Source organism: Micromys minutus, assembly GCF_963924665.1.
Source record: "Micromys minutus genome assembly, chromosome: 22".
Taxonomy (NCBI): Eukaryota; Metazoa; Chordata; class Mammalia; order Rodentia; family Muridae; genus Micromys; species Micromys minutus.
Genome location: NC_137957.1, coordinates 4,335,146 through 4,362,328, shown reverse-complemented (window position 1 = coordinate 4,362,328; position 27,183 = coordinate 4,335,146). Strand labels below are relative to the sequence as shown.

General features: G+C 38.2%; 1 protein-coding gene and 1 pseudogene across 2 annotated transcripts; one reads left to right on the top strand and one right to left on the bottom strand.

Moving 5' to 3' along the window:
* Positions 1-802: 802 nt before the first annotated feature.
* LOC308435276 (vomeronasal type-2 receptor 116-like) lies at positions 803-26,995 on the top strand (the record flags this gene model as incomplete). Its single annotated transcript, XM_080935948.1, has 3 exons — positions 803-892; positions 3,564-3,687; positions 26,094-26,995. The coding sequence occupies 3 exons, from the start codon at positions 803-805 to the stop codon at positions 26,993-26,995; spliced, it is 1,116 nt and encodes a 371-aa protein (XP_080792074.1).
* Positions 11,541-19,396, bottom strand: LOC308435228 (eIF5-mimic protein 2-like; annotated as a pseudogene). Its single transcript has 2 exons — positions 19,224-19,396; positions 11,541-12,248 (listed from the first exon to the last, which is right to left on the bottom strand). The product of its transcript is annotated as an eIF5-mimic protein 2-like (transcript).
* Positions 26,996-27,183: the final 188 nt, after the last annotated feature.

Sequence of the window (27,183 nt, the reverse complement as noted above, 5' to 3'; positions counted from 1 at the left end):
GTTTTCCAACTTAAGGAAGAAAAGCATTATTTCAATTTGGTGAACACACAGTCCTCCCTTCTATCTGCCAATCATGCTTCTTAATTTCAGATCTCAGGTTTCTCATGCTGCTTTGGTGTTCTGTCTTATTTAGGTTACGTATGGACCATTTCATGATCGTCTGAGTGACCGTGATCTGTTTCCTCACCTATATCAGATCGCCCCAAAGGACACAAGCCTAGTTCCTGCCATGGTATCCTTGATGATTCATTTCAGCTGGAAATGGGTGGGGCTGGTCCTCTTAGATGATGACCAGGGTGTTCAGTTTCTTTCAGATGTGAAAGAAGAAATGAAGATCCATGAACTCTGTTTAGCTTTTGTGAATATGATCCCAGTAAACATGCAGTTATACATAGAAAGGGCTGAGAATTATTATTATCAAATAATGACATCATCAGCAAATGTCGTCATCATTTATGGTAATGTGAACTCCACTCTAGAAGTGAGCTTCAGACGATGGGAAACTTTAGGTATACGGAGGTTATGGGTCACATCCTCACAATGGGATGTCATCTCAAGGTCAAGAGATTTCACCATTGACTCTTTCTATGGGACTTTGTCCTTGTCACACCATTATCAAGAGATATCGACTTTTAAACATTTTATTCAGAAAACAAACTTTTCAGCTTACCCAGAAGACATTTTTCTGGTGAGATTGGGATGGATTTATTTTAATTGTTCATTATCTGTATGTGACCATAAAACACTGAATCATTGCTCATCTAATACCACATTGGAATGGTTGCCGTGGCACAATTTTGACATGGCCATGAATGATGAGCGTTACAACATATATAATGCTGTGTATGCTGTGGCACACGCCTTTCACAACATGGATCTCCAAGATATTCAAGTAATGGAAAGTTGGAAAGGGCTAATACCTAGGTGCATGCAGGTAAATATGACCGTAAGTTTTATCAAGTTGACATTTAAAAATTAACATACTCTATATCAATCAGGACCTTAATCAAATACCAACAACTCAGTTACAAACTGGGCATGGATGTGTTAGTCTGTAATCCCAGTATTGGAAAGAAAAAAAAGAAAAAAAAAAAAAACCCTGGCATGTACACACACACACACACACACGTGTGTGTGTGTGTGTGTGTGTGTGTGTGTGTGTGTGTGTATAAAACGTTCAATGGATAATGAGCAAAGCCCCCCAAAAACCCAGGAAAGTTTATGTTTAATAAGAAACCAAATGCACCTAAATACATCTAATGTAATTTCATCTTACTATGCTTTTTAGTTATTTGAATTAAAGTTGCATTTTGAAAGGGATATTTAAAAGTACAAAAATATCCATCAGAGAACATTTCTTTCTTAATGTGTTAGCATATTTAATAATAAGGTTATGCATTTTTTAGGTAAATTCCTTTCTGAAGAATATGAGATTTATTAATCCTGTAGGAGATCCGGTGAATACTAATCAAGAAGAAAAATTAGATGCGATGTATGATATTTTCAAAGTTTTGAATTTTCCTCAAGGTCACATACTAAAGGTGAAGATAGGACAGTTTTCTCCTTATTTTCCACATGATCAACAACTGTTCTTGTCTGAGGACATGATAGAGTGGGCCACAGGAAGGAGACAGGTGGGTTGCATCAAGTTTTAATTAAAATTTTTTTGGATATTGTTTTTATTTACAGTTCAAGTGTTATCATTTCCGCCTCCATTCCTTCTCCACTTGTTTCCACGAAGGTGCACCCTCTCCCAATCACCCACTCCACTTCAGTGCCTTGACATTCCTCTACACTGGAAAAACGAGCCTTCACTGGACCAAAGGCCTCTTATTCCATTGATGACAGATAATGTTATCCTCTGCTACATATGCAACTGGTGCCATGGTTCTCTCTATGCGTGCTCAGTAGTTGGTGTTTTAGTCCATGGGAGCTCTGGAGGGTTTGTTTGGTTGATAATGTTGTTCTTCCCATGAGGTTTAAACCCCTTTCATCCCCTTCAGTCCTTTCTCTAACTCCTTCATTGGGGTCCCTGCATTCAGTCTGATGGTTAGCTGCAAGCATGCTCAGCTGTATCTGTATGACTCTGGAAGAGTTTCTGAGGAGACACCTATACTTGGTTTCTTCCAGTAAGCACTTCTTGGCATAGTGATTGAGGTTGATGGCTACATATGGGGTGAATCCCCAAGTGAGGCAGTTTCTGAGTGATCTTTTCTTCAATCCCTGCTCCTCCATTTGACCTTTTATTTTCTCCAGTGAGTATTTTGTTTTCCCTTCTAAGAAGGACTGAGGAATCCACATTCTAGCCTTCCTTCTTTTTGAGCTTCATAAGTCTGTGAATTGTTTCTTGAGTATTCAGACCTTTTTGGGCTAACATCTGCTTATCAGCGAGTTCATACCATGTGTGTTCTTTGGTGACTGTGTTACCTCACTCAGGATGATAGCTTCAAGTTCCATCCATTTGCCTAGGATTTTCATAAAGTCATTGTTTCTAATAGCTGAGCCACATTGTCTTTATTCATTCCTCTGCTGAAGAACATCTGGGTTCTTTTCAGCTTCTGGCTATTATAAATAAAGCCTCTATGAACATGGTGGGCCATGTGTCATCATTATATGTTGGAACATCTTTTGGGTATATGCCCAGGAGTGGAATAGCTAGGTCTTCACATAGCACTACGTCCAATTTTCTGAGGAATTGCCAGACTGATTTCCAGAGTAGTTGTGTCAGCTTGTAATCCCACAACAATGAAAGACTGTTCCTCTTTCTCCACATCCTCACCAGCATCTTCTGTCACCTGAGTTTTTTATCTTAGCCATTCTGACTGGTGTGAGGAGAAATCTCAGGGCTGTTTTGATTTATATTTCTCTGATAACTAGGGATGGTGAACATTTCTTTAGGTGCTTCTCAGCCATTCATTGTTCCTCAGTTTAGAATTTTTTGTTTAGCTCTGTACCCCATTTTTAAATATGACTTTTTTATTTTCTGGACTCTATCTTCTTGAGTTCTTTGTATATATTGGATAGTAGCCCCTATTAGATTAAGGAATAATAAAGACCCTTCCCAATTTGTTGGTTGCCATTTTATTCTCTTGACAGTGTCATTTGCCTTACAGAAAACTTTTCAATTTCATGAAGTCTCATTTGTCGATTCTAGGTCTTAGCGCATAAGCCATTGGTGTTCTGTTCAGGAAAATTTCCCCTGTGCCTATGTGTTCTAAGCTCTCCCCTACTTTCTCGTCTATTAGTTTGAGTGGCTACAGGAAGTAAACAGGTGGGTTGCATCAAGTTTTAATTTTAATGAAACCTCAAAGTGGTTCTTTTTTCTCTCTTATTTATTCCCATTTTCATTTTTGAGAAGGATATATATTTTCTTGAATTAATTTACGTACCCATGCTATTATGCAGCAGAGTACATATTTATATACTGGCAACCTATTTTATTCAAATCATACTGAAAATACATTTATTAATATATATCAATATGTTACAAGATGTTGTACATGTTACAAGGTATAGACAGCAAAAGAAATTTCTGTTATTAACACATATCTGATTTTTCCCAGTTTCCCACTTCTGTGTGCAGTGTGCCTTGTGATCCTGGTTTCAAGAAATATCATCAAGAAGGAAAAGCAGACTGTTGTTTTGATTGTTCCCGATGTCCTGCCAATGAGATTTCCAACACTACAGGTCATTACATGCCTTGTGAGAAAATTCTTCAGACTACATGTTTTATATGCATTATGTACATAAAAAACCTTGATAGGGAACTTTAGACATAAAATCTCCTATTATTTTAAGCAGCTTATATGACAAGTAGTGTTACTCTGAGATAAAACACTCATACCATTTGTTCAGCCACATTTTTTTTTGTGTATTACTAGACCCACAAAAGAGTGTATTTTCTCAGGTAAGCAGGCGTGAGAGCTGAGGATTATGGCAAGTGTCACATCTCTCAGATATTTCACACATGTGACTACCTATTATTGTTTTCACCAATGTATTGATCATAGTGAAAATACAAGTTTTTCATAGCCCTATCACATCAATTCTCAGATAGTTTACTGAAAATGGCTGGGTACTCAAAGGTTTAATGTTCAGTTTAAGAAATATGCATTCCTTTGGGGGTCAACTCTCCTGTCAAGCCAAAAATCAAAGCATATGCTGTATTTTATGTTGTTATTTTATTTACAGGTTAAGTAACATATGGAAATAAAATTTGTGATTAAGCCACAAAACTGAAGTGAATATAGGCAAATCAGCTATGAGATGACATAGTTGTATCTACATTCTTGAGAGACAAGGGCCAGTTTTTAGAAAAGTATTATTTAAAACATATTAGGTGACTGAACTAAATTTTTACAGAATTATTACAAATAACTAACTGTTAGAATATAATGTTAATTATGTCCAGAAGTATATTAAAAGTTAATGTTGTTTGAAGTAAAAACTTTGAATGTAGATGTAGAGATATGATGTGGAAAATATGATCAATATTAATTAGTTTTTGTGAAGTGGCTAGTGTATAATGTCAGCAGAAAAAGAGCTAAGAATAACATCATATATGAAAAATGTCATAAAATTCATGTAAAGATGACACTACCTCATAGATATATAGCTAATGTTAATTATTTATGAATTCACTATTAGCTAAATATAAACTTATTGGTTATATTTTTTATTTATACTTGCTCTTAATATTGTATATACAAACTAATATAGGAATTCTGGTGTTTATTAGATATGAAATTATGATATATGTAAAGAAATTGTTTTGTCATTGGTTATATTTTATTTACATTTCAAATGTTATTCACTTTCCTGGATTCCCCTTCACACCCATTATCTAATTACCCTCCTCTTCTAATAGGGTATTCACCCTCCCATACACCCCCTCCAGCCTTCCTGCCTTGACATTTTACATACACTGGGGTATCAAGCCTTGGCAGGACAAAGGGCTTCTCCTCCCAATGATGACCAACAAGATCATCCTCTGCTACATGTGCAGCCTGGAGCCATGGGACCCTCCATGTTTACTCTTTGGATAGTGGTTTAGTCCCTGGGAGCTCTGGTTGGTTGGCATTATTGTTCTTATGGCATTGCAAACCCCTTCAATTTCTTCAATTCTTTCTCTAACTTCTCCATCTAAGGAACCCATTCTCAGTTCAATAGTTGGCTGTGAGCATCTGCTTCTGCATTAAAAAAAATTAATGCATATGATCATGTTTCTCGTCAATATTATTGAGAAAAATCAAAGAAGACTAAATAAAATAATACATTTCTCAGTGGAAAGAATCAATATTGAAAATGTATCAATCTTTAATGATGTATAATATATGTAAATTGCAATCAAAGTAACAGCATATACCAAAGTGGAATATGTAACTCCTAGGTGGGAAAAATTCTCCTAATTTCTCTTATTATGTATCATTTCTATTTTATATAATTTAGAAAATAATTTATACGTTTTTCCAGCAAGTTTGTGTTTCTTTTATATGTTAATAAAGGTCAACCTACATAGTTGTATAACTTAAAAATATATGTAAATGCCATAGTTCCCGAAAATGGACATTTATAAAAAGAAACCCAAAGTGGTAGAATCATTAAGTTGGAATTTAAAAAAATTTTTATTTATTTGTTTTATTAGATAATTTATTTATTTACATTTCAAATGTTACCCTTTTTGCCAATTTCCCCTCTGGAACCCTCTTATGCACCTCTCTTCCCTTGCTTCTATGAGGGTGCTCCCCCACTCACACACTCACTCCTGCCTTCCTGCCCAGACATTCCCCTTCACTGGGGCATTGAGCCTTCACAGTACCAAGGGCCTCTCCTCCCACTGATGCCCGACAAGACTATCCTCTGCTACATATGCAGCTGGAGCCATGGATCTCTTGTATACTATTTGTTTGGTGGTTTAGTCCCTGTGAGCTCTGAGGCATCTGGTTGGTTGATATTGTTGTTTTTCTTATGGGGCTTAAAACCCTTTCAACTTCTTCAGTCCTTTCTCTAATTCTTTCATTGGAGATGCTGTGCTCACTCCACTGGTTGGCTCTGAGCATCCAACTTTGAATTTGTCAGGCACTGGCAGAACCTCTCAGGAGACAGATATATCAGGCTCCTGGCAGCAAACACTGCTTTACATTCATAATGTTTATGAATTCATAATGTTTCCTGCTAATTTGAAAACCCACTCTGCCTTAATGCCACCACAGTGGGACAGGTCTAGCCATGCCCCAAATCCCGCCTCCACAGGAGAAGGTGATGTAAACTCTAGCCAGACCAGCCACCCCCTAAGTCCCTTCGTGCACACACATGTAAGCCCTAGAAAAACAACTATGGCCAATCTCAGAGGCAAACAAATGGTTGAATCTCAAGCTATTTAAAAAGGACAAAAAAAGGAGAGAAGTGCACAAATATAAAACACATGTTGAAATCTTCTCCTTCTGGGATCCTTTTGTCCCCAGTGAATAGTCTTTTCAGGAGCCCTATCTTGGCTCTGCGTTGCCTCTGAGAGCCAGGCTGGGGTTAACACACTCCACCGGCCAAGCTTTAATCTCAGCAACCCACTGAACATTGACCTGCCAGAGTTTACAGGCCCAGACTAGACATAAGCACCGTGCTGAGATTTGTTTATATGCTTCCCAGTGAGCTGGCCTGAAAGCATCAGAAGCAGCATTTTCTCAGACAGGCTGTGTGGGATTGAGCATGGTCTCACAGATAATATTTTCCAGTTACATCCATAATTACAGCCTAAGAATTCTATGAAGTAATTGTTTTTAATAGTTGAGCCACATTTTCTGTATTCATTCCTCTACTAAAGGAAATATGGGCTCTTTCCAGCTTCTGGCTATTATAAATAAGGCTGATATGAACATAGTAGAGCATGTTTCCTTGTTGTTTGTTGGAGCACCTTTTGGGTATATGCGCAGGAGTGGTACAGTTAAGTCCTCAGGTAGTGCTATGTCCAGTTTTCTGAAAAACTGCCAGACTGATTTCCAGAGTGGTTGTGCCAGCTTGCAATCCCACCAAAAATGGAGGAATGTTCTTCTTTCTCCACACCCTCACCAGCATCTGCTTTTGCCTTAGTTTTTGATTTTATCCATTCTGGTCGATTGATTTTATTTAATATTTTTTAAACAACCCAAATATTATCTTCCTCCTGGTTCATCCTCTGACTATTCCATGTCCCATAACCCCCCTTCTCCATGAGAATGTTTCCACTCCTACTTCCCACCCCACAGGGCCTCTCCACTATCTGTGATCCCCAGTTTCTTGAGTGTTAGGTGCATCTTCTTTGACTGAAGCCAGACAGGCAGTTCACTGCTGTATATGTGTTAGGGGCCTCATATCAGCTGGTGTATGCTGCATAGTTTGTGGTCCTGTGTCTGAGACATCTCTGGGGTTCACATAAATATAGACTTCTGGTCCTCCTACAAGGTCACCCTCCTCCTTAGCTTTTCTAGCTTTCCCCTAATTTAACCTAATTTAACCACATTGGTCAGCAGCTTCTGTCCATTGGTTGGGTGCAAATATCTGCATTTGACTTTTCCAGGTGCTTGTTGTGGTTTTTGAAGGGCAGTCATGATAGTCCATTTTTGTGAGCACTTCATAGCCTCAGTCAGGCTTTGGGGTCTCTCTTTTTTCAGACAGGCACAATCATGGGTCAGAGTTTTGACTGAGGATGGCAACCCCATTCCTCCATATGATGCCCTGTCTTTCTACTGGAGTGGACTCTACATGTTCTCTTTCCCCACAGCAGGGCATTTCATCTGAAGTTTCTCCCTTTGAGTCCCGAGAGTCTACACCTCCCATTTCTCTGGTACATTCTGGAGGCTACTCTCAACCTCCCAACTTTCAAGGTCGCCTGTTTCCATCCTTTCTGCTTTCCCTCAGGGCTTCAGTCCTTTTCCCTCACCCATACCTGATCATGCTCTCTTTTTGACCCTGTCCACTTTCCCGCTTAGGTCTCTCCTTCCCAACACTTTGTGAATTATTTTTTCTCCTTCTCAAGTGGGATTGAGAACACTTGGGCTCTTCAGCTTGTTAACCTATTTGAGTTCTGTGAACTGTACTTTGGGTATTCTGTATACTTTTTTTGGCTAATATTCACTTATCAATGAATATATACTGTACATGTCCTTTTGAGTCTGAATTACCTCACTCAGGATGATATTTTCTAGTTTCATCCATTTGCCTACAAGACTCAGGATATTCTCATTCTTAATAGCTGTGTAGTACTCGATTGTGTAAATGAACCATATTTTCTGTATCCATTCTTCTATCGTGGGTCATCTGGGGGGTTGTTTTCATCTTCTGGCTATCACAAACAAGGCTGATATGAACATCTCGGAAAAAGTCCTTCTGTGTTCCAGTAAGGCAATTTTTTTGAGTATATTCTCAAGAGTAGTATAGCTGAGTCTTCAGGTAGATTTATTTCCAGTTTTCTAAGGAACCTCCAGTTTAATTTCCTGATTGGTTGTGCCAATTTGCAATCCTACAGAAATAGGGGAGTGTTCCTCTTTCTTCACATTCTTGCCGACATGTGCTGTCACATGAGATTTTGGTCTCAGTCCAAAACCATGAGATTGGTGTAAGGAGCAATCTCAGGATCATTTTGATTTGCATTTCTCTGATCACTGAGTACTTTCAACATTTCTTTAGATGTGTCTCAACAATCTGAGATTCCCCTGTTGTGAATTTTCTGTTTAGTTCTTGTACTGGATGGTTTTTTGTCAACTTCACACAAGCTAGAGTTATCACAGAGAAATGATCCTCATTTGAGAAAATTCCTCCATAAGCACTAAGGCATTTTCTCAACTGTGATCAAGGGTGGAGGGCCCGGCCAATGTGGGTGATGCCAGCCCTGGGCTTGTAGAATTGGGTTCTATAATAAAGCAAGCTGAGCAAGCCAGTAAGTAACATCCCTTCATGGCCTCTCCATTAGCTCCCTTCCTGACTGGCTTGGGTTCCAGTCCTGACTTCTTTTGGTGATGAACAGCAATATGGAAGTGTAATATGAATAAATCCTTTGCTCCACAACTTGCTTCTTGGTTATGATGTTTTGTGCAGGAATAGAAACCCTAACTCAGACAGTTCTATACCCCATTTTTGTATTGGGTTTTTTTGTTTATTTGTTGGTTAGCTCCTTGAGTTATATATATATAACTGTTTTGTTTTCTTTATTTCTTTATATATATTGGATATTAGCCCTCTATCAGATGTGGGGTTATTGAAGATTTTTCCAATCTGTAGGTTGCCTATTTGTCTTGTTTACTGTGTCCTTTACCTTACAGAAGATTTCCAATTTCATGAGGTCCCATTTATCAATTTCTGATCTTAAAGCATGAGTCATTAGAATTATGTTTATGAAATTTCTCCCTGTGCCAATGAGTTCAAGGCTCTTTCCCACTTTCTTTTCTATTAGATTCAATGTATCTGGTCTTATGTTGAGGTCCTTGATCCACTTGGAATTGAGCTTTGTGCAAGGTGACAAATATGGGTCTATTTCATTCTTCTACAAACAGACATCCAGTTAGACCAGCACAACATATTGAAGATGCTTTCTTTTTTTCAATTGTATATTTTTGGCTTCTTTGCCAAAGATCAAGTGTGTTTAAGTGCATGTTTTTCTTTCTGGGTCTTTAATTCTATTCCATCTAACAATGTCTCTGTACCAACATTATACAGTTTTTATGTCTATTGCTCTGTAGTTTAGATTGAGGCCAGGGATGATGATTTCTCCTAGCACTTCTTCTATTGCTAAGTTTTTATTTCCCTATTATGGTTTGTTTTCCTTTCCAGATAAATTTGTGCATTGCTCGTTCCATGTTTTTGAAGAATTGTTTAGAGATTTTGATGGGGATCACACTGAGTCTGTTTATTGCCTTTGGTAGGATGGACATTTTTACTATTTTACTCCTGCCAATCTATGAGCATTGGTTTTTTCTGCTCTTCTGAGGTCTCCTTTGACTTTTTTCAGATCCTTGAATTTTTTGTTATACAGATCTTTCACTTGATTGGTTAAAAATCACTCCAATATATTTTATATTGTTTGTGGCTATTGTGAAGTGAGTTGTTTTCTAATATTTTCTCATCCTGTTCACCATTTGTATAAATAAAGGATACTGATTTGAGTTAATTTTACATCTGTTCACTTTATTAAAGTTGTTTTTCAGCTGTAGAAGTTCCCTGGTAGTATTTTTGGGGGTTACTTAGGTATATTATCTTATCATCTGCAAATAGTGATACTTTTTTTCTTCTTTGTCAATTTGTATCCTCTTGATCTATTTTTTTGTCTTATTGTTCTAGCTATCACTCTGAGTACTATATTGAATAGATATGGGGAGAGTGGGCATCTTTGTCTTGTTCCTGATTTTAGTGTGTTTGCTTCAAGTATCTCTCCATTTAATTTGATATTGGCTGTTGGTTTTAAGTAAATTGTTTTATTGTCTTTACATATGGGCCTTGAATTCCAGATTTCTTCAATACTTTTAACATGAAGGGGTGTTGTATTTTTTTTATTAGATACTCTGTATTTACATTTGAGATGCTATATCTTTACCCCACTCCACTCTCCTCCCCCTCTATTTGCCTTCACTAAGGTTGACTCCCTTCCTCCTCTCTTCCCCATTGCCTTTTCATTCCCCTACACTGGGACAATGTGCCCTCTCTGGAACAAAAGCATTTTCTTACATTGATGCCAGACACTGCCATCTTCACCTAAATACACAACTGAATCACTAGGTTTCTCAAAATGCACACAGAGTTTGGTGTTTTACTCCATGGGAGTTTTGGGGGGGGTTGGTTGGTTGATAATTTTTCCATGAGGCTGCAACCCCTTTCATCTCCTTAGGACCTTTCTTTAGCAACCTCATTGGGATCCCCGAGTTTAGACCAGTGATTAGCTGCAAGCATGATCAGCTGTATGTATATGACTCTAGCATAGTCCCTGAAGGACCATCTCTGTCTGATTTCTGCCAGTAAGTACTTTTTGGGATCAGCTATAGTGCTTAAATTAGGTGACTGCATATGTGGTGGATCTTAGGTGAGGCAGCTTCTGAGTGATCTTTTCTTCAATCCATGCTTCTGTATTTGACTTTTCATTTTCTCCCATGAGAGTTTTGTTCTTTATTCTAAGAGGGACTGGAACATGCCAATTTTGACCTTCCTTCTTTTTGGGCTTCATAATGTCTGTGAATTGTTTCTTTTTTTTTTCATCTTGAAAACAGTTTATATAGAAAGCCCAGGAAATACAGTGAACTGCTCATTATTACAGTAGAAATAGAGTAGGTAGAAGGTAACTGAAAACCAATGCAACATCAGACTCAATTCTACGACTCCTACAGCTCCTTACACATGGTTTCAGAAACCAAACCCAACATTTCCAGTAACCATAAAAACAGTTAAGATAAAAACAGCCATGAAAGCCCTTATATCATGCTTGATATAGGGAGGCAGGAAGATGTAAGAACCAGGACACATGAGACATGATGTTTTATCTACAACTCCTGTTTGCTTTACTGAGGATGTTGTTTCAAAATTCAGTCACCTTCTTTGGCTTCAGACACAGATTCCTCCTCAGCATTTTCGAACCATTCTAAAAGCGTCTTCATTTGCTCAAGGAAGACACTTTCCCCTTTGCATCATGGGCTCTTCACTCAGGACCTCAGCTTTATAAAAAAAGCACCACTATTTTCTGGAAGGCTTCCATGAGGTGAACGTTGTCATAGCAATACTCCGGGATCTTCAGTAACCAAGTCAGCTCCGACTGACCTTGAGTAGTGAAGGCAGCAAGTAGAGGGCTGTATTGCTCCAAGCACTTGATAGCTTGTTCTGTTAAAAGCTTCTCTTTTTTGTTCCACTCCACGGTGCTCATCACACTTGACCACACTATCCAATGACCACTGGTTCTGGGATGTAATTTTATTTTAATTTCTTCCTTGACATATAAATTATGTCCTTGAATTAGTCCCCATGGGACCCATTCTAAAGCTCCTTCTGGAACTCCTTCTGTGCCCAATGGTCTGCTGGTCGCAGACATGCTCCAGAAGCTCTTTCAAGCCTGCCTCAGTGAAATGCTTAGTGAAGTGCTAACGCGTTGTTTATTGGCAGGGAACAGCTCAGTCAGTCTGCTGTTCACGCCCACTTTTTGAAGACTCTGAGCAACTGCATTTATGTCTTTTTCATTTATCCATGATGTATAGAGTTTTACAGCAAAAGCTGCTGGGACCCCTTCTTTAACCAAAGTCCTTTTATTTTATTTTATTTTTAAACATTTTTATTTTACAAAACAAAGATAAATGTACAGATTTCAAGCATTTTTTGCGTAAAATTATACAATACGTTTTTGTCAGTACTTTTTTTTCAGGTTTTAAAATAATATTCACATAAATCTATATGAATAGTCAGTACTTGATCTTTTTAAAGGTTTGACAGTATGCATCGAAAACCCAATAGTTACAATGAGCACAAAGTACATGCAAAAAAAAAATGTAACATGAAAATAGTCAAAGTTTTCTTGTTGTGTAAAGATTTTTTTGTTTTGTTTTGTTTTCTTTATTTCTTGGACTTCCTACAGTCTGTGAGTTGTTTCTGGGGCAGTGCGAGCCTCTGGGGGTTAGCATCCCACTATCAGTGACTGGATATTATGTATGTTCTTTTGTGACTGGGTTATCTCACTCAGAATGATATTCTCTAGATGCAGCCATTTTCTTAAGAATTTGGTTAAGTCATTGTTTCTGGTGGCTGAGTAGTATTCCATTGTGTATATGTACCACAATTTTTGTATCCATTCATCTTCTGAAGGACATCTGGGTTCCTTCCAGCTTCTGGCTATTATAAATAGAGCCGCTATGAACATTGTGGTGCATATATCTTTGTTGTGTATTAAAGTGTCTCTGGGGTATATGCCCAGAAGTGGAATAGCTGGGTCTTCAGGTAGTACTATATCCAATTTTCTGAGGTATCGCCAGACAGATTTCCAGAGTGGTTGTATTAGCTTGCAACCCCACCAACAGTGGAGAAGTGTTCCTCTTTCTCCGCAGCCTCGCCAGCATCTGCTGTCATCTGAGTTTTGGATCTTGGCCAATCTGACTGGTGTGAGGTGTAATCTCAGGGTTGTTTTGATTTGCATTTCCCTGATGGCTAAGGATGTCAAGCACTTCGTCAGGTGTTTCTCGGCCATTCGGTGTTCCTCAACTGAGAACGTTTTGTTTAGCTCTGTACCCCATTTTTAATAGGGTTATTTGATTCTCTGGTGTCTAGCTTTTTGAGTTCTTTGTATACCTTGGATATTAGGCCTCTATTTGATGTGGTGTTGGTAAAGATCTTTTCCCATTCTGTTGGTTGCCGTTTTGTTTTCTAGACGATGTCCTTAGCCTTACAGAAACTTTGCAATCTCATTAAGTCCCATTTGTTAATCTTTGACCTTAGAGCTTGAGCCATTGGTGTTTTGTTCATAAAATTTTCTCCTGTGCCTATGTGTTCTAAGGTTTTCCCTACTTTCTCATCTAATAGTTTCAGTGTATCTGGTTTAATGTGGAGATCTTTGATCCACTTGCACTTGAGCTTTGTACAAGGAGATAAGAAAGGGTCTATTTTCATTCTTTTGCATGCTGAGTGCCAGTTGGACCAGCACCATTTGTTGAATAGGCTGTCCTTTTCCCATTGAATGTTTACTGCTCCTTTGTCAAAAATCAGGTGACCATATGCATGAGGGCTCGTTTCTGGATCTTCTATTCTATTACATTGATCCACATGCCTATTTCTGTACCAGTACCATGCAGTTTTCAGCACAATTGCCTTGTAATATAGCTTGAGGTCAGGGATAGTGATTCCCGCAGATGTTTTTTTGTTGTTGAGGATGGATTTCGCTATTCTAGGTCTTTTGTTATTCCATATGAAATTGCACATTGATCTTTCCAATTCTATGAAGAACTGGGTTGGAATTTAATGGCAATTGCATTGAATCTGTAGATTGCTTTTGGTAGGATGGCCATTTTTAAGATGTTGATTTTTCCAATCCATGAGCATGGGAGATCTTTCCATTTTCTGAGATCCTCCTCAATTTCTTTCTTTAGAGGTTTGAAGTTCTTGTCATACAGGTCCTTCATTTGCTTAGTTAGAGTCACACCAAGGTATTTTATAGTTTTTGTAATGATTGTGAAGGGTACCTTTTCCCTAATTTCTTTCTCCACATGTTTGTCCTTTGAGTATAGGAAGGCTACTGATTTGTTTGAGTTAATTTTGTATCCAGCCACTTTGCTGAACTTGTTTATCAGCTGTAGGAGTTCTCTGGTGGAATTTTTGGGGTCACTCAAGTACACTATCATGTCATTGGCAAAGAGTGATGTTTTTATCTCTTCCTTTTCGATTCGTATCCCTTTGATTTCTTTTTGCTGTCTAATTGCTCTGGCCAGGTCTTCCAGTACTATGTTGAACAGGTAGGGGGAGAGTGGGCAGCCTTGTCTAGTCCCTAATTTTAGTGGGATTGCTTCAAGTTTCCCGCCATTAAGTTTGATGTTGGCTGTTGGTTTGCTGTATATTGCTTTTATTATGTTTCAGTATGGACCTTGGATTCCTCTTCTTTCCAGGACTTTAACATGAAGGGGTGTTGGATTTTGTCAAATGCTTTCTCAGCATCTAGTGAGATGACCATGTGGTTTTATTCTTTGAGTTTGTTTATATGGTGGATTACGTTGATAGATTTCCTTATGTTAAACCATCCCTGCATCCCAGGGATGAAGCCTACTTGGTCATGATGAATGATCGTTTTGATGTGTTCTTGGATTTGGTTTGCAAGTATTTTGTTGAGTATTTTTGCATCAATGTTCATAAGTGAGATTGGTCTGAAGTTCTCTCTCCTTTTAGGGTCTTTGTGTGGTTTAGGTACTAGGGTTATTGTAGCCTCAAAAATGAGTTAGGTAGTATTTCATCTGATTCTATCTTCTCGAATAGCTTGGAGAGTATTTGTGTTATATCCCCAATAAACAGTCTGATAAAATTCTGCACTGAACCTGTCTGGACCTGGGCTTTTTTTGGTTGGGAGGCTTTTGATGACTTCTTCTATTTCTTTAGGTGTTATAGTTGTATTTAGATGGTTTACTTGGTCCTGGTTTAACTTTGTGATCTTGTATCTGTCTAGGAATTCCTCCATTTCTCCAGATTTTCCAATTTTGTGGAGTATAAGTTTTTGTAGTAGGATCTGATGATTTCTTGAATTTCCTCAGTTTCAGTTGTTATGTCGCCACTTTCCTTCTGATTTTGTTAATTTGTATACTCTCTCTTTGCCCTCTAGTTAGTCTGGCTAGGGTTTTATCAATCTTGTTGATTTTCTCAAAGAACCAACTCTTGGCTTTGTTGATTTTTTCAATGGTTCTTTTTGTTTCTATTTGGTCTATTTCTGCCCTAATTTTGATTATTTCTTGCCGTCTACTCTTCCTGGGTATATCTGCTTCGTTTTGTTCTAGGGCTTTTAGCCGTGCTGTCAAGTTGCTGATGTAAGCTCTCTCCAGTTTCTTTTTGGAAGCACTTAGGGCTATAAGTTTTCCTCTCAGTACTGCTTTCCTTGCATCCCATAGGTTTGGGAATGTTGTGTTTTCGTTTTCGTTGAATTCTAGAAAATCCTTAATTCTTTCTTTATTTCTTCTTTGACCCGGCTATCGTTTAACAGAGCGTTGTTTAGTTTTCATGTGTATGTGGGCTTTTTGTTGTCTTTGTTGTTGTTAAAGACCAGCCATAGACCATGGTGATCTGAGAGGATGTACGGGAGTATTTTAATCTTCTTATATCGATTGAGGCTCGTTCTGTGTCCAATTATGTGGTCAATTTTCGAGAAGGTGCCATGGGGTGCTGAGAAGAATGTGTATTCTTTTACTTTATGATAATATGTTCTGTATATATCTATTAATTCTAGTTGGTTAAAAGTCTCTGCTAGTTTTCCAGTGTCCTTGTTCAGTTTCTGTTTCCATGATCTGTCCATTGGTGAGAGTGGGGTATTAAAGTCTCCCACTATTATTGTGTGGGGTGAGATGTATTTTTTGAGCTTTAGTAGGGTTTCTTTTATGAATGTGGGTGTTTTTTTATTTGGAGCATATATGTTAAGGATTGAGAGTTTCTCCTGAGAGATTTCCCCAGTAATGAGTACAAAGTGTCCTTCCTTATCTTTTTTGATAACTTTTGGTTGGAAATTTACTTTATTCGATATTAGAATAGCCACTCCAGCTTGCTTCTTGGGGCTGTTTGCTTGGAAGTTTTTTTCCCACCCTTTTACTCTGAGATAGTGTCTGTCTCTGTCTCTGAGATGAGTTTCCTGTATGCAGCAAAAGGCTGGATTTTGTTTATGTATCCAGTCTGATAGCCTATGTCTCTTTATTGGGGAGTTGAGTCCATTTATGTTAGATATCAAGGAATAGTTGTTTCTGTTTCCTGCCATTATTGCTTTTTTGGGTTGAGTTGTGTCTGTGTCTTTTTCTTCTTTTAGTTTTCTTGTTTTTACTAGGCTGTATTTTTCCTCATTGTATTGGGTTTTTCACCTATAATTCGTTGTAGTGCTGGGTTTGTGGTCATATATTTTGTAAATTTTGATTTGTCTTGAAATATCTTCATCTCTCCATCGATGGTCATTATTAGTTTTGCTGGGTATAGCAGCTTGGGCTGGCCCTTGTACTCTCATAGGGTGTGCATGATGTCTGTCCAGGCTCTTCTAGCTTTCATAGTCCCTGTTGAGAAATCGGGTGTGATTCTGATTGGCCTGCCTTTATATGTTACCTGACCTTTTTCCCTTACCGCTTTTAGTATTCTTTCTTTGCTTTGGGCACTTGGTGTTTTGACTATTATGTGTCGGGAGGTATTTCTTTTCTGGTCCAACCTATTTGGAGTTCTGAAGGCTTCTTTTATGCTCGTGGTCATCTTATTCTTGAGGGTAGGGAAGTTTTCTTCTACGATTTTGTTGAAGATATTTACTGTGCCTCTTAGTTGATACTCTTCTCCCTCTTCTATTCCTATTATCATTAGGTTCGGTCTTCTCATTGTGTCCTGGATTTCCTGGACATTTTGGGTTAGGACCTTTTTGTTTTTTGCATCTTCTCTGGCTGTTTTGTCCATGTTTACAATGTTATCTTCTGCCCCCGAGATTCTCTCTTCCATCTCTTGTAATCTATTGGAAATGCTTGCTTCTGTGACTCCTGATTTCTTTTTTAGGTGTTCTACCTCCAGGGTTATCTCTTTTAGTGATTTCTTTATTGTGTCAATTTCCGTTTTAAATTCCCTCTTCCATTCCTTCGTCTCTTTGGTGTGTTTTCCACTTGTTCTTTGAGTTGTTTGAGTGTTTTTCTTGCTTCCTCTTTAAAAGCTTCTGATTCTTTTTGCTTTTCCTTCCGTTCTTGTTTAAGTATCTCTATCAGCATCTTGATGTATGATTTTGGGTCTGCATCTTCTTTTTCTGGAGTGTTTGGCATTCTTATTTTTGCTGTTGTGGGAGATCTGGGTTCTGGAGTTGCCAGGTTGTCTTGGTTTCCTTGGGATATACTCTTTAGCTTTCCTCTTGCCATTTTGTTGTCAGTGATATGTTCTCGCCTTTCCCTTGTATCTGGTCTGTGTCCCTGGGTCTTCACTGGTCTATGTGGCAGATGGGCCGAGCCCTGTTCTATGCCTCAGTGTCGCCAGGTGGAAACAGAAGTTCCAAAGTTCTGTTCCTCTTCCCTGGATCAGGCAGGGCTGGGGGTGCGCTTACAGTGCTCACCCCGCAGAGATATCTCTGCTCCCTGGCTGCCCAGGTCTCCTCCTCAGCAGTCTTTAAAACTTTAGGCGCTGCTGATATCTGTGGCAGATGGGCCGGGCCCTGTTCTGCGCACTCTGTGAATTGTTTCTTGTGCATTGGGTAAACAGAGCTTTCTTGGACTTGTATCTGCTTATCAGTGAGTGCATACCATGTGTATTCTTTTTGTGACTGAGTTACCTCACTTAGGATAATAGTCTCTAGTTTCATCCACTTGCCTATGAATTTCATGAAGTCATTGTTTCTAATAGCTGAGTAGAAATACTCCATTGTGAAAAGGTACCACATTTTTTGTATCCTTTCATCTGTTGAAGGACATCTGGGTCCTTTCCAGCTTCTGGCTATTATAAATAAGGCTGCTATGAACATGGTGGATCATGTGTCCTTGTTATATGTTGGGGCATCTTTGGAGTATATGCCAGGAGTGGAAACACTGGGTCTTCAGGTAGTACTATCTTCAATTTTCTGAGAGACCATCAGACTGATTTCCAGAGTGGTTGTACCAGCTTTCAATCCCGCTGATAGTAGAGGAGTGTTCCTCTTTCTTTACATTCTTGCCACCATCTGCTGTCATCTGAGTTTTTGATCTCAGCTATTCTGACTGGTGTGAGGTGGAATCTCAGGGTTGTTTTGATTTGCATTTCCCTGATGACTAGGGATATTGAGCATTTCTTTAGGTGCTTCTCGGCCATTGGGTATTTCCTTTTCTTTTCTTCTTTACTTTTTTACAACCTAAGTGCTTATATTTTTTATTGCAATACACATTTTAGACCTTGAACTTGTAGATGCACTCAGTCACTGAGTAAATGTAATAATAATACAAAGGAATTCTTCTTTTTTATATGTTGAGTTTTCCTATGTATCAGAAGACTACACACTCAGAATTAAAATAAAAGAAGATAAATCATTATGCATTAAGGATTAAACTTTTTATTCCTGAAGCTTAGACATGCAGAATGGTTTGTTTGTTTGTTTGTTTTTGTTCTTTTTCTTATTTTTCCTTACCGTTTTATTTAAAAAAAAGAGGCATACATTTACAGATTTTTAAAGGCATTTTGGTATAACATTATATGAATAATTTTGTCAGTACTTAATTTTTTTAGAGCTTTGATAGCATGCATAGAAATCCCACTAGTTACCATAAGCACGATTTCCAGTAGTATGTTAAATAGGTAGGGGGAGAGTGGGCAGCCTTGTCTAGTCCCTGATTTTAGTGGAATTACTTCAAGTTTCTCACCATTAAGTTTAATGTTGGCTATTTGTTTGCTGTATATTGATTTTATTATGTTTAGGTATGGGCCTTGAATTCCTATTTTTTCCAAGACTTTTAACATGAAGAAGTGTTTAACTCGATGGCTTTCTGGTCAGATAGCAAAGTCCATATTCCATGGTTACTGCTCCTCTTAACCAGTCGGGGGACATTGCTTTCCACATGCTCGGCTCAGACCTCTCTGTACCTTTGCTACTCATGCCGCAGGCCTGCATTCCTGAATCTTCACTGTTTCTGGTGCCAAATGGGTTGATTGTTTGGTCCACACGAAAAGGCCTTCCGGGTGGACACCATGTCCCTATGGCAGAGTTCCTGCTCCCCTGGACCAACCGGAGGGCCACGCCTACCATGTGCTACACCTAGCCCTCTCTTCCTATAGGGTATTTCTTGCTAGAGAATCTTTGTTTAGCTTTGTACCCCATGTTTTACTTATATTGTTTGTTTTTCTGTTGTTTAATTTCTTGAGTTCTTTGCATATATTGGATATTAGCCCTCTGTCAGATATGGGATTGGTAAAGATCCTTTCTTAGTCTTTTGGCTGATGTTATGTTTTCTTGACAGTGTTTTTAGCATAACAGAAACTATGCAATTTTATGAGGTCCCATTTGTCATTTCTTTATCTTAGAGTACAAACCAGTGGTGTCTGTTACAGAAATTCCCCCCCCCCCCGTGCTTATGTGTTCTAAGCTCTTCGCCACTTTTTCTTCTAATAGTTTCAGTGTACCTAGTTTTATTTGGAGATCTTTGGTTCACTTGGACTTGAACTTTCTACAAGGGGATAAGAAAAGATTGATTTGAATTCTCTGCATGCTGACTGCCAACTGAACCAATACTATTTGATGAACCAACACCATTTGTTTAAGAGGCTTTTTTCCCCATTTAATGTTTTTAGGTCCTTTGTCAAAGGTCAAGTGACCATAGGTGTGAGGGTTCTCTTCTGGGTCTTCAATTCTGTTACATGCCTATCTCTGTACCAATACCATGTGTTTATTATATAGCTTGAGGTCAGGGATGGTGAGTCCCACAGAAATTTTTTTTTTTTTTTTTGTTGAGAATAGATTTTGCTATTCTAGATTTTTTTGATATTCCAGATGAATTTGCATATTGGTCTTTCTGACTCTATGACGAATTGAGTTGGAATTTTGATGGGGATTGCATTGAATCTGTGGATTGCTTTTGGTAAGATGGCCATTTTTACAGTGTTGTTTCTTCCAATCCATGAGCATGTGAGTTCTTTCCATCTTCTGAGTTCTTCTTAAATTTCCTTATTCAGAGATTTGAAGTTCTTGTCATACAGGTCCTTCACTTGCCTAGTAAGTATCACACCAAGGTATTTCATATTGTTTGTGACTATTTTGAGGGGTATCTTTTCCCCAATTTCTTTCTCAGCATATTTTTCCTTTGAGTAGAGGAAGACTACTGATTTGTTTGAGTTAATTTTATATACAACTACTTTGCTGAAGTTATTTTTCAGCTGTAAACATTCTCTGTTTGAATTTTTGGGGTTATTTACATATACTGGTATATCATCTGAAAATAGTCATATTTTGAATTTTTCTTTCTGTCTTGTATTTCTTTGACTTTCTTTTGTTGTATAATTGCACTGAACTAGACTTCCTTTAATACTTTGGATTGGGGAGACTGGATAGCCTAGTCTAGTCTTTGATTTTAGTGGGATTGCTTCAAGTTTCTCACCATTTAGTTTGATGTTGGCTACTGGCTTGCTGTATATTGCTTATACTATGTGTACATCTGAGCCTTGGAATCCTGATCTTCACATCCTTAGGTTGAAGCCTACTTGATCACATGTTGAAATGATCATTTTGATGTGTTCTTGCATTCAGTTTTCAAGAATTTTATTGATGTTTTTGCATCAATGTTCTTGAGGCATATTGTTCTGAAGTTCTCTTTCATTGTAAATCCTTTGTGTGGTTTAGGTATGTTTATAATTGTGGCTCAGAAGATTTGAGTTGGGCAGTATTTCTTCTGTTTATATTTTGTGGAGTAGTTTAGAGAGTATTGGCATTGGGTCTTCTATAAAAGTCTGATATAATTCTGCAGTGAAACCTTTTAATCCTGTGTTGCAGTAAATATTAAAAAATATTAACCAATTTATCACTTTACCCACCCAAAATTCTAACTTCTCAGGCCCGACTCTGATATGGAGCCACGTGCATCTCTGGCGCCTTGTCTGAACTGTCTTCATGACCCAACTTGTCCATGCAACTCTCTTCCCTTGGCAGTTTACTACCGCCTGTTCTCTGCCTCTGTCCTGGGGTGTTTCTGTACCCCCAAATCCCACAAACACAACTCTACAGCATGAAAGCTTTTTATGTAGGTTTATATATTCAACTCTCAATCCACAAACCCTCTATACAACAAGATTTCATCAAATAGACAAAGATACAAACTGCCCTTCTATATGAGATATTAGACCTGTAAAATCTTTAATGTTCATAGTGTTTTAATACCAATTAATCACACCTGGGTCTAGCTGGTTCTTGGGAAGCTCCATGTTGCCATGATCTTCTCTCTCCATCGTCTGACCTCCTGTGACCTCCTCACACCTCTCTGCAGTCTCTACTTCCCTTGTCCCACCCAGTCACTCTGGCTTTTCTTTATTTTAGTAATTAAGATGGGAATGTTTAGTTGGAGTCACGTGACTAGTCAACACTTCTTGTGGAAGTGGAATTAACATTAAAATACTAACAGCTTCAGGACAATCTACAGTTCTTTATTTTTTTTTTTTAAATTTGGGAGACTTTTGATGACTGGTTGTATTTATTTAGGTGTTATGTGATTGTTTAGACGGTTTATCTGATCCCAATTTAACTTTGGTATCTGATATCTGTCTAGAAATTTGTTCATTTCCTCCAGATTTTCCAGTTTTGTTTAGTATAGGCTTTTTTAGTAGGATCTGGTGATTTCTTAAATTTTCTCAGGTTATGTTATTATGTCTCCCTTTCATTTATGATTTTGTTAACTTGGATACTCTGTGTTCTCTAGTTAGTCTGGCTAATTGTTTATTGATCTTGTTGATTTTCTCAAAGAACCAGCTCCTGGTTTTTATGATTCTTTGTATAGCTCTTGTTCTTTCTACTTGGTTAATTTCTGCTCTGAGTTTGTTTATTTCTTGCCATCTACTCCTCTTGAGTGTATCTGCTTCTTTTTGTTCTAGAGCTTTCAGGTGTGCTGTGAAGCTGCTAGTGTGTGCTCTCTTCCATGTTTTTGAGGCACGCAGAGCTATGAGATTTTCTTTTCGTACTGCTTTCATTGCAACCCATAGGTTTGGTTATTTTGTGCTTTCATTTTTCTTAAATTCTAAAATATTTTAAATTTCGTTTTTGTCCACGTTATCATTGAGTAGATCATTGTTGAGCTTCCCTGTGTATGTGGACTTTTTGTTGTCTTTGTTGTTATCAAAGACCAGCCTTAGTCCATGGTTTGACTTCTTATATCTGTTGAAGCTTGTTTTGTGACTGACTATATGGTCAATTTTGCTGAAGGTGCTGCAAGGTGTTGAGAAAACAATATATCCTTTCATTTTAGGATCAAATGTTCTCTAGATATCTGTCAATTCCAATTGTTTTATAACCTCTGCTAGTTTTGCTGTGTCTGTGTTTAGTTTCTGCTTCCATGATCTGTCCATTGATGAGAGTGGGGTGTTGAAGGCTCCTACTATTATTGTGTGTGGTGCAATATATGCTTTGATATTTAGTAGTGTTTCTTTTATGAATATGGTTGCTCTTGTATTTGGAGCATAGATATTTAGGATTGAGAGTTCATCTTGATAGTTTTTTTCCTGTGATGCGTAAAAAAAAATGTCCTTCCTTATCTTTTTTGATAACTTTTGGTTGAAAATCAATTTTATTTGATATTAGAATGGCTATGCCAGCTTGTTTTTGGGACCATTTACTGGGAAGATTTTTACCCAGACTTGTACTCTGAAATAGTGTCTGTCTTTGTCTCTGAGATGAGTTTCCTGTATACAGCAAATGCTGGATACTGTTAATGCATCCAGTGTGACAGTCTATATTTCTATATTGGGGAATTGAGTCCACTTATGTTAACAGTTATTAAGGAATAATGATTGTTGTTTTATGCTATTTTTGTTGTAAGAGGTAGATTTATGTTTTTGTGCTTTCCTTTTTTTAGTTTTTTTGCATGATTATTTTCTCGACTTTTTCTATGGTGTATTTCCCCTTTTTTTGTTAGATCTTCTATCTATTATCCTTTGTAGGGGTGGATTTGTGGACAGATATTGTATACATTTGGCTTTGTCCTGGAATATCTTGGTTTCTCTATCTTTGGTAATTGAGAGTTTCTCTGGATATAGTAACCCAGGCTGGCATTTGTGTTTTTTTAGAGTATGTATAATATCTGTCCAGGATCTTCTAGCTTTCATAGTCTCTGTTGAGAAGCCTTGTGTAATTCTGATAGGTTTGCCTTTATATGTTACTTGCCATTTTTCCCTTTCTGCTTTTAGTATGCTTTTTTCTTTTGTTTTGAACATTTGGTGTTTTGACTATTATGCGTTGGAAAGTATTTATTTTCTGGTCCAATCTATTTGGAGTTCTGTAGGCTTCCTGTATGTTCATGGTCTTCTTGTTTGTAAGGGTAGGAAAGTTTTCTTCTATGATTTTGCTGAAGATATTTACTGTTCCTTTTAGTTTATATTCTTTGCCCTCTTCTACACCTATTATCCTTAGGTTTTATCTTCTTATTGTGTCCTGGATATCATGGACATTTAAGATTAGTATCTTTTTGATTTTTGCATTTCCATTGACTGTTTTGTCTACGTTTTCTATGTTGTCTTTTGCCCCTAAAATCTTAACTTCTATCTCTTGTAGTTTGTTTGTGATGCTTGCATCTATGACTCCTGATAACTTTCTTATTTTTCTATCTCCAGTGTTGTCTCTTTTTGTGATTTTTTATTGTTTCTATTTCCATTTCATTGTTCATATTGAAATATGAAATATTGTGTCTATTTCTATTTTCATTTCATTGTTTGGTTATGTTTTATTGTGGTTCTTTTAGTGATTTCTCTTGGTTCTCCTGTAACTGTTTAATGGAGTTATTCATGCACTTCTTGAAGATCTCTGTCATTATCATGAATTACAATTTTATGTCTAAATCTTGTTTTTCTGGAGTGTTGGGAAATCTACTTGCTGTGGTGGGAGAACTGGATTCTGATTTTGCCAGGTTGTCTTGGTTTTCGTTGCTTGGGTTCTTGCCCTTTTCTCTTGCCATCTTGTTTTCTGTGATTATAGGTGATCTTTATTTCTCCGACTGATGGTTGTCTCTCCTGTGGGTCTGATGGCCCATGGGATCAGGAGGCAGATTGCTCCAGGGTGTTCTGCTCTATGCGGGCAGGCAGTGAGTTTTGATGGCAGTGACTCGGTTCTATCCTTGTTAGCTCTTGTGAGGCTGTTCTGGGCGCTCAGACTTCTGCTTGTAGATGCAGAGTTCTTATGGCAGAGACAAGCCTCTCTCTCTGGGACAGAAAGGACCTTTTCCAGTAATCAGCACACTTCCTGAACTCTGAGAACTCCAGGTGCTCCCTCCCTGGATAGTTGGTAGGCTTGTGTGTTAGGCTCACTTTTGGCTCAAGTGGAAGAGCACTTTTGAGGCTGTCTTGGGAGCTCAGCCTACTGCTGGCAGATCGTGAGACCTGTGGTATCTTTAAGGGGGGAGCGAAGCTGCTGATATGTTGTGCTGGATCCAGCAGATCTCTTGAGAGGACTTCAGACTGTTGGGTCTTCAGAGGAGCAGTCAAGCTCTTTCCCCATGTAAAGCCGTTCTCTCTCTCTCTCTCTCTCTCTCTCTCTCTCTCGTGTGTGTGTGTGGTTGTGGTCTACGGACTATGGTTTCTGTTTCACTGTGTTTGGAGAAACTCTAGGAAAGCTTTCAGTCTTTTGGGTCAGTTGTCCTGCATGCACCAGAGCTGCCAGGAGGTCTTCATTCTATGGTGTCGGTTTCACAGTTGCCTTGTGTTTAGAGAAACTCCTGGGATGTTTTTAAGTGGTTGTGTCTTCCAGGCACCAGACAAGCTGGTGGTCAGTGGCCCATTTGCCCTTTGTGCTAGCATATCTTCTGTGATGCCTTCAGGTTGTGGTGGAAGTTGCCTTGTGTGCAGTGGATCTCATGGGATGCTTTCAGGCTGTTGTGTCAGTTGTCCTGAGAGCAGCAAATCTCTTTCCTGCTTCACATTGTGGTGTCTTCAGAGGAGCAGACTATCCAGCATTCTTCCCCAGCAGAAAGCACTGGATGAAAGGGGAATTTACAAGGCAGGGGTTTGGGAGGATGATGGGTCTCGAGTCTACTGAACATCCAGTGGCAATTGTAGGACTTCAGGAAGGTACTTACCAGATTCCCTGAGTACAGCAGATCTCTTGGGATGCCTCAAGCTGTGGTATCTTCAGGGGAACAGGGGGAACAGTCATAAGCTAGTCATAAGCGTGGACAGTAATTGCTGGCCAGAGAGGTCAACATAGCAATTTTTAAGTCAATAGATTCACAAGATGTCTACCTTGAACATTAGAATAATTTCCCCTTATGAATAAAATTTAGGGGGGCAGATTCCTACAACCTTGTGACAATATGAAAACAGACCCATAGCTTATTAATTCAGACAGTTTACCTAATATAAATTCAACTTTCTCTGAAATCAGAACTGGCACATCTCATAAACAGTATATATAAAATTTACAATATCACAAATGACCAAGTACAAAGTATATTACTAAAAAATACCACATTACTAAGACACAATATGATTTTGATTACTCTCAAGATAAAAAATATCATAAATGTGCAAAGCTAATAGACATTTTTATTTATACCAAAGTTATGAAAAAGATTTTCTATACCACAAACATGAAAGATACTATAAAATATAAGATGCTGCTTTAGATCTATATTTTCAATGGCTATTTATAGCAAAAAGAAGGCAAATTGTGTTAAGATATTTCAAAATCTTTGGCAGAGGTATCCTATGAATAAGAGACAATACAGAACTATGCTGGTGATTGTTTGCTTTTCCAATAGACACAGAAGAGTGTGTGAAGTGTCCAGATGATTGGTATGCAAACAAGGAGCAAACCTACTGCCTGCCCAAAGCTATGGCGTTCCTGGCTTATGAAGATCCTTTGGGGATGGCTCTTGTCTGCCTCGCCCTGTGCTTCTCTGCACTTACTGTTCTTGTCCTTGGGATCTTTGTGAAGCACAGAGAGACTCCCATTGTGAAGGCTAATAACCGTTCTCTCAGCTACATTCTGCTAACATCCCTGACATGTTGCTTTCTCTGCTCCTTGCTCTTCATTGGAAATCCCAATACTACGACATGTATCCTACAGCAGACTACATTCGGAATTCTGTTCACCGTGTCAGTGTCCACAGTCTTGGCCAAAACTCTTACTGTGGTTCTGGCCTTCAGGATCACTGTTCCAGGAAGAATGAGGGGATTGCTGATATCAAGGATACCTAAATACACCATTCCCATCTGTACTCTTGTCCAAGTAATTCTCTATGGAATGTGGCTGTGGACATCCCCTCCCTTTGTTGACATTGATACACACTCTGAACATGGCTACATTACTGTCACGTGTGGCAAAGGCTCTGTCATAGCATTCTATTGTGTTCTTGGATACCTGGGATCTCTAGCCTTAGTGAGCTTCACAGTTGCTTTCTTGGCTAGGAATCTACCTGACACATTTAATGAAGCCAAATATCTGACATTCAGCATGCTGGTGTTCTGCAGTGTCTGGGTCACCTTTCTTCCTGTCTACCATAGTTCCAAGGGGAAAGTCATGGTAGCAGTTGAAGTGTTTTCTATTCTGGCCTCTAGTGTGGGCCTGCTAGGGTGTATCTTCATCCCAAAATGCTACATTATTTTGTTAAGGCCAGAGATGAACTCAATTCAAAAGTTCAGAGATAATACACACACTTGAATCACGTAATATATCTTAAAATTTAAATCATTTATAAAGTTATTGTATAGCTTGAAGAAAACTGTTTTATCACTAACATAAAATATTACATTTAACATGTTATTTATTGGTTTGCATACAAGTTAATAATATTATTTAATGATACTTGAATTTAATTAATTTTGTTATTATTATTTTCTATTACTTGT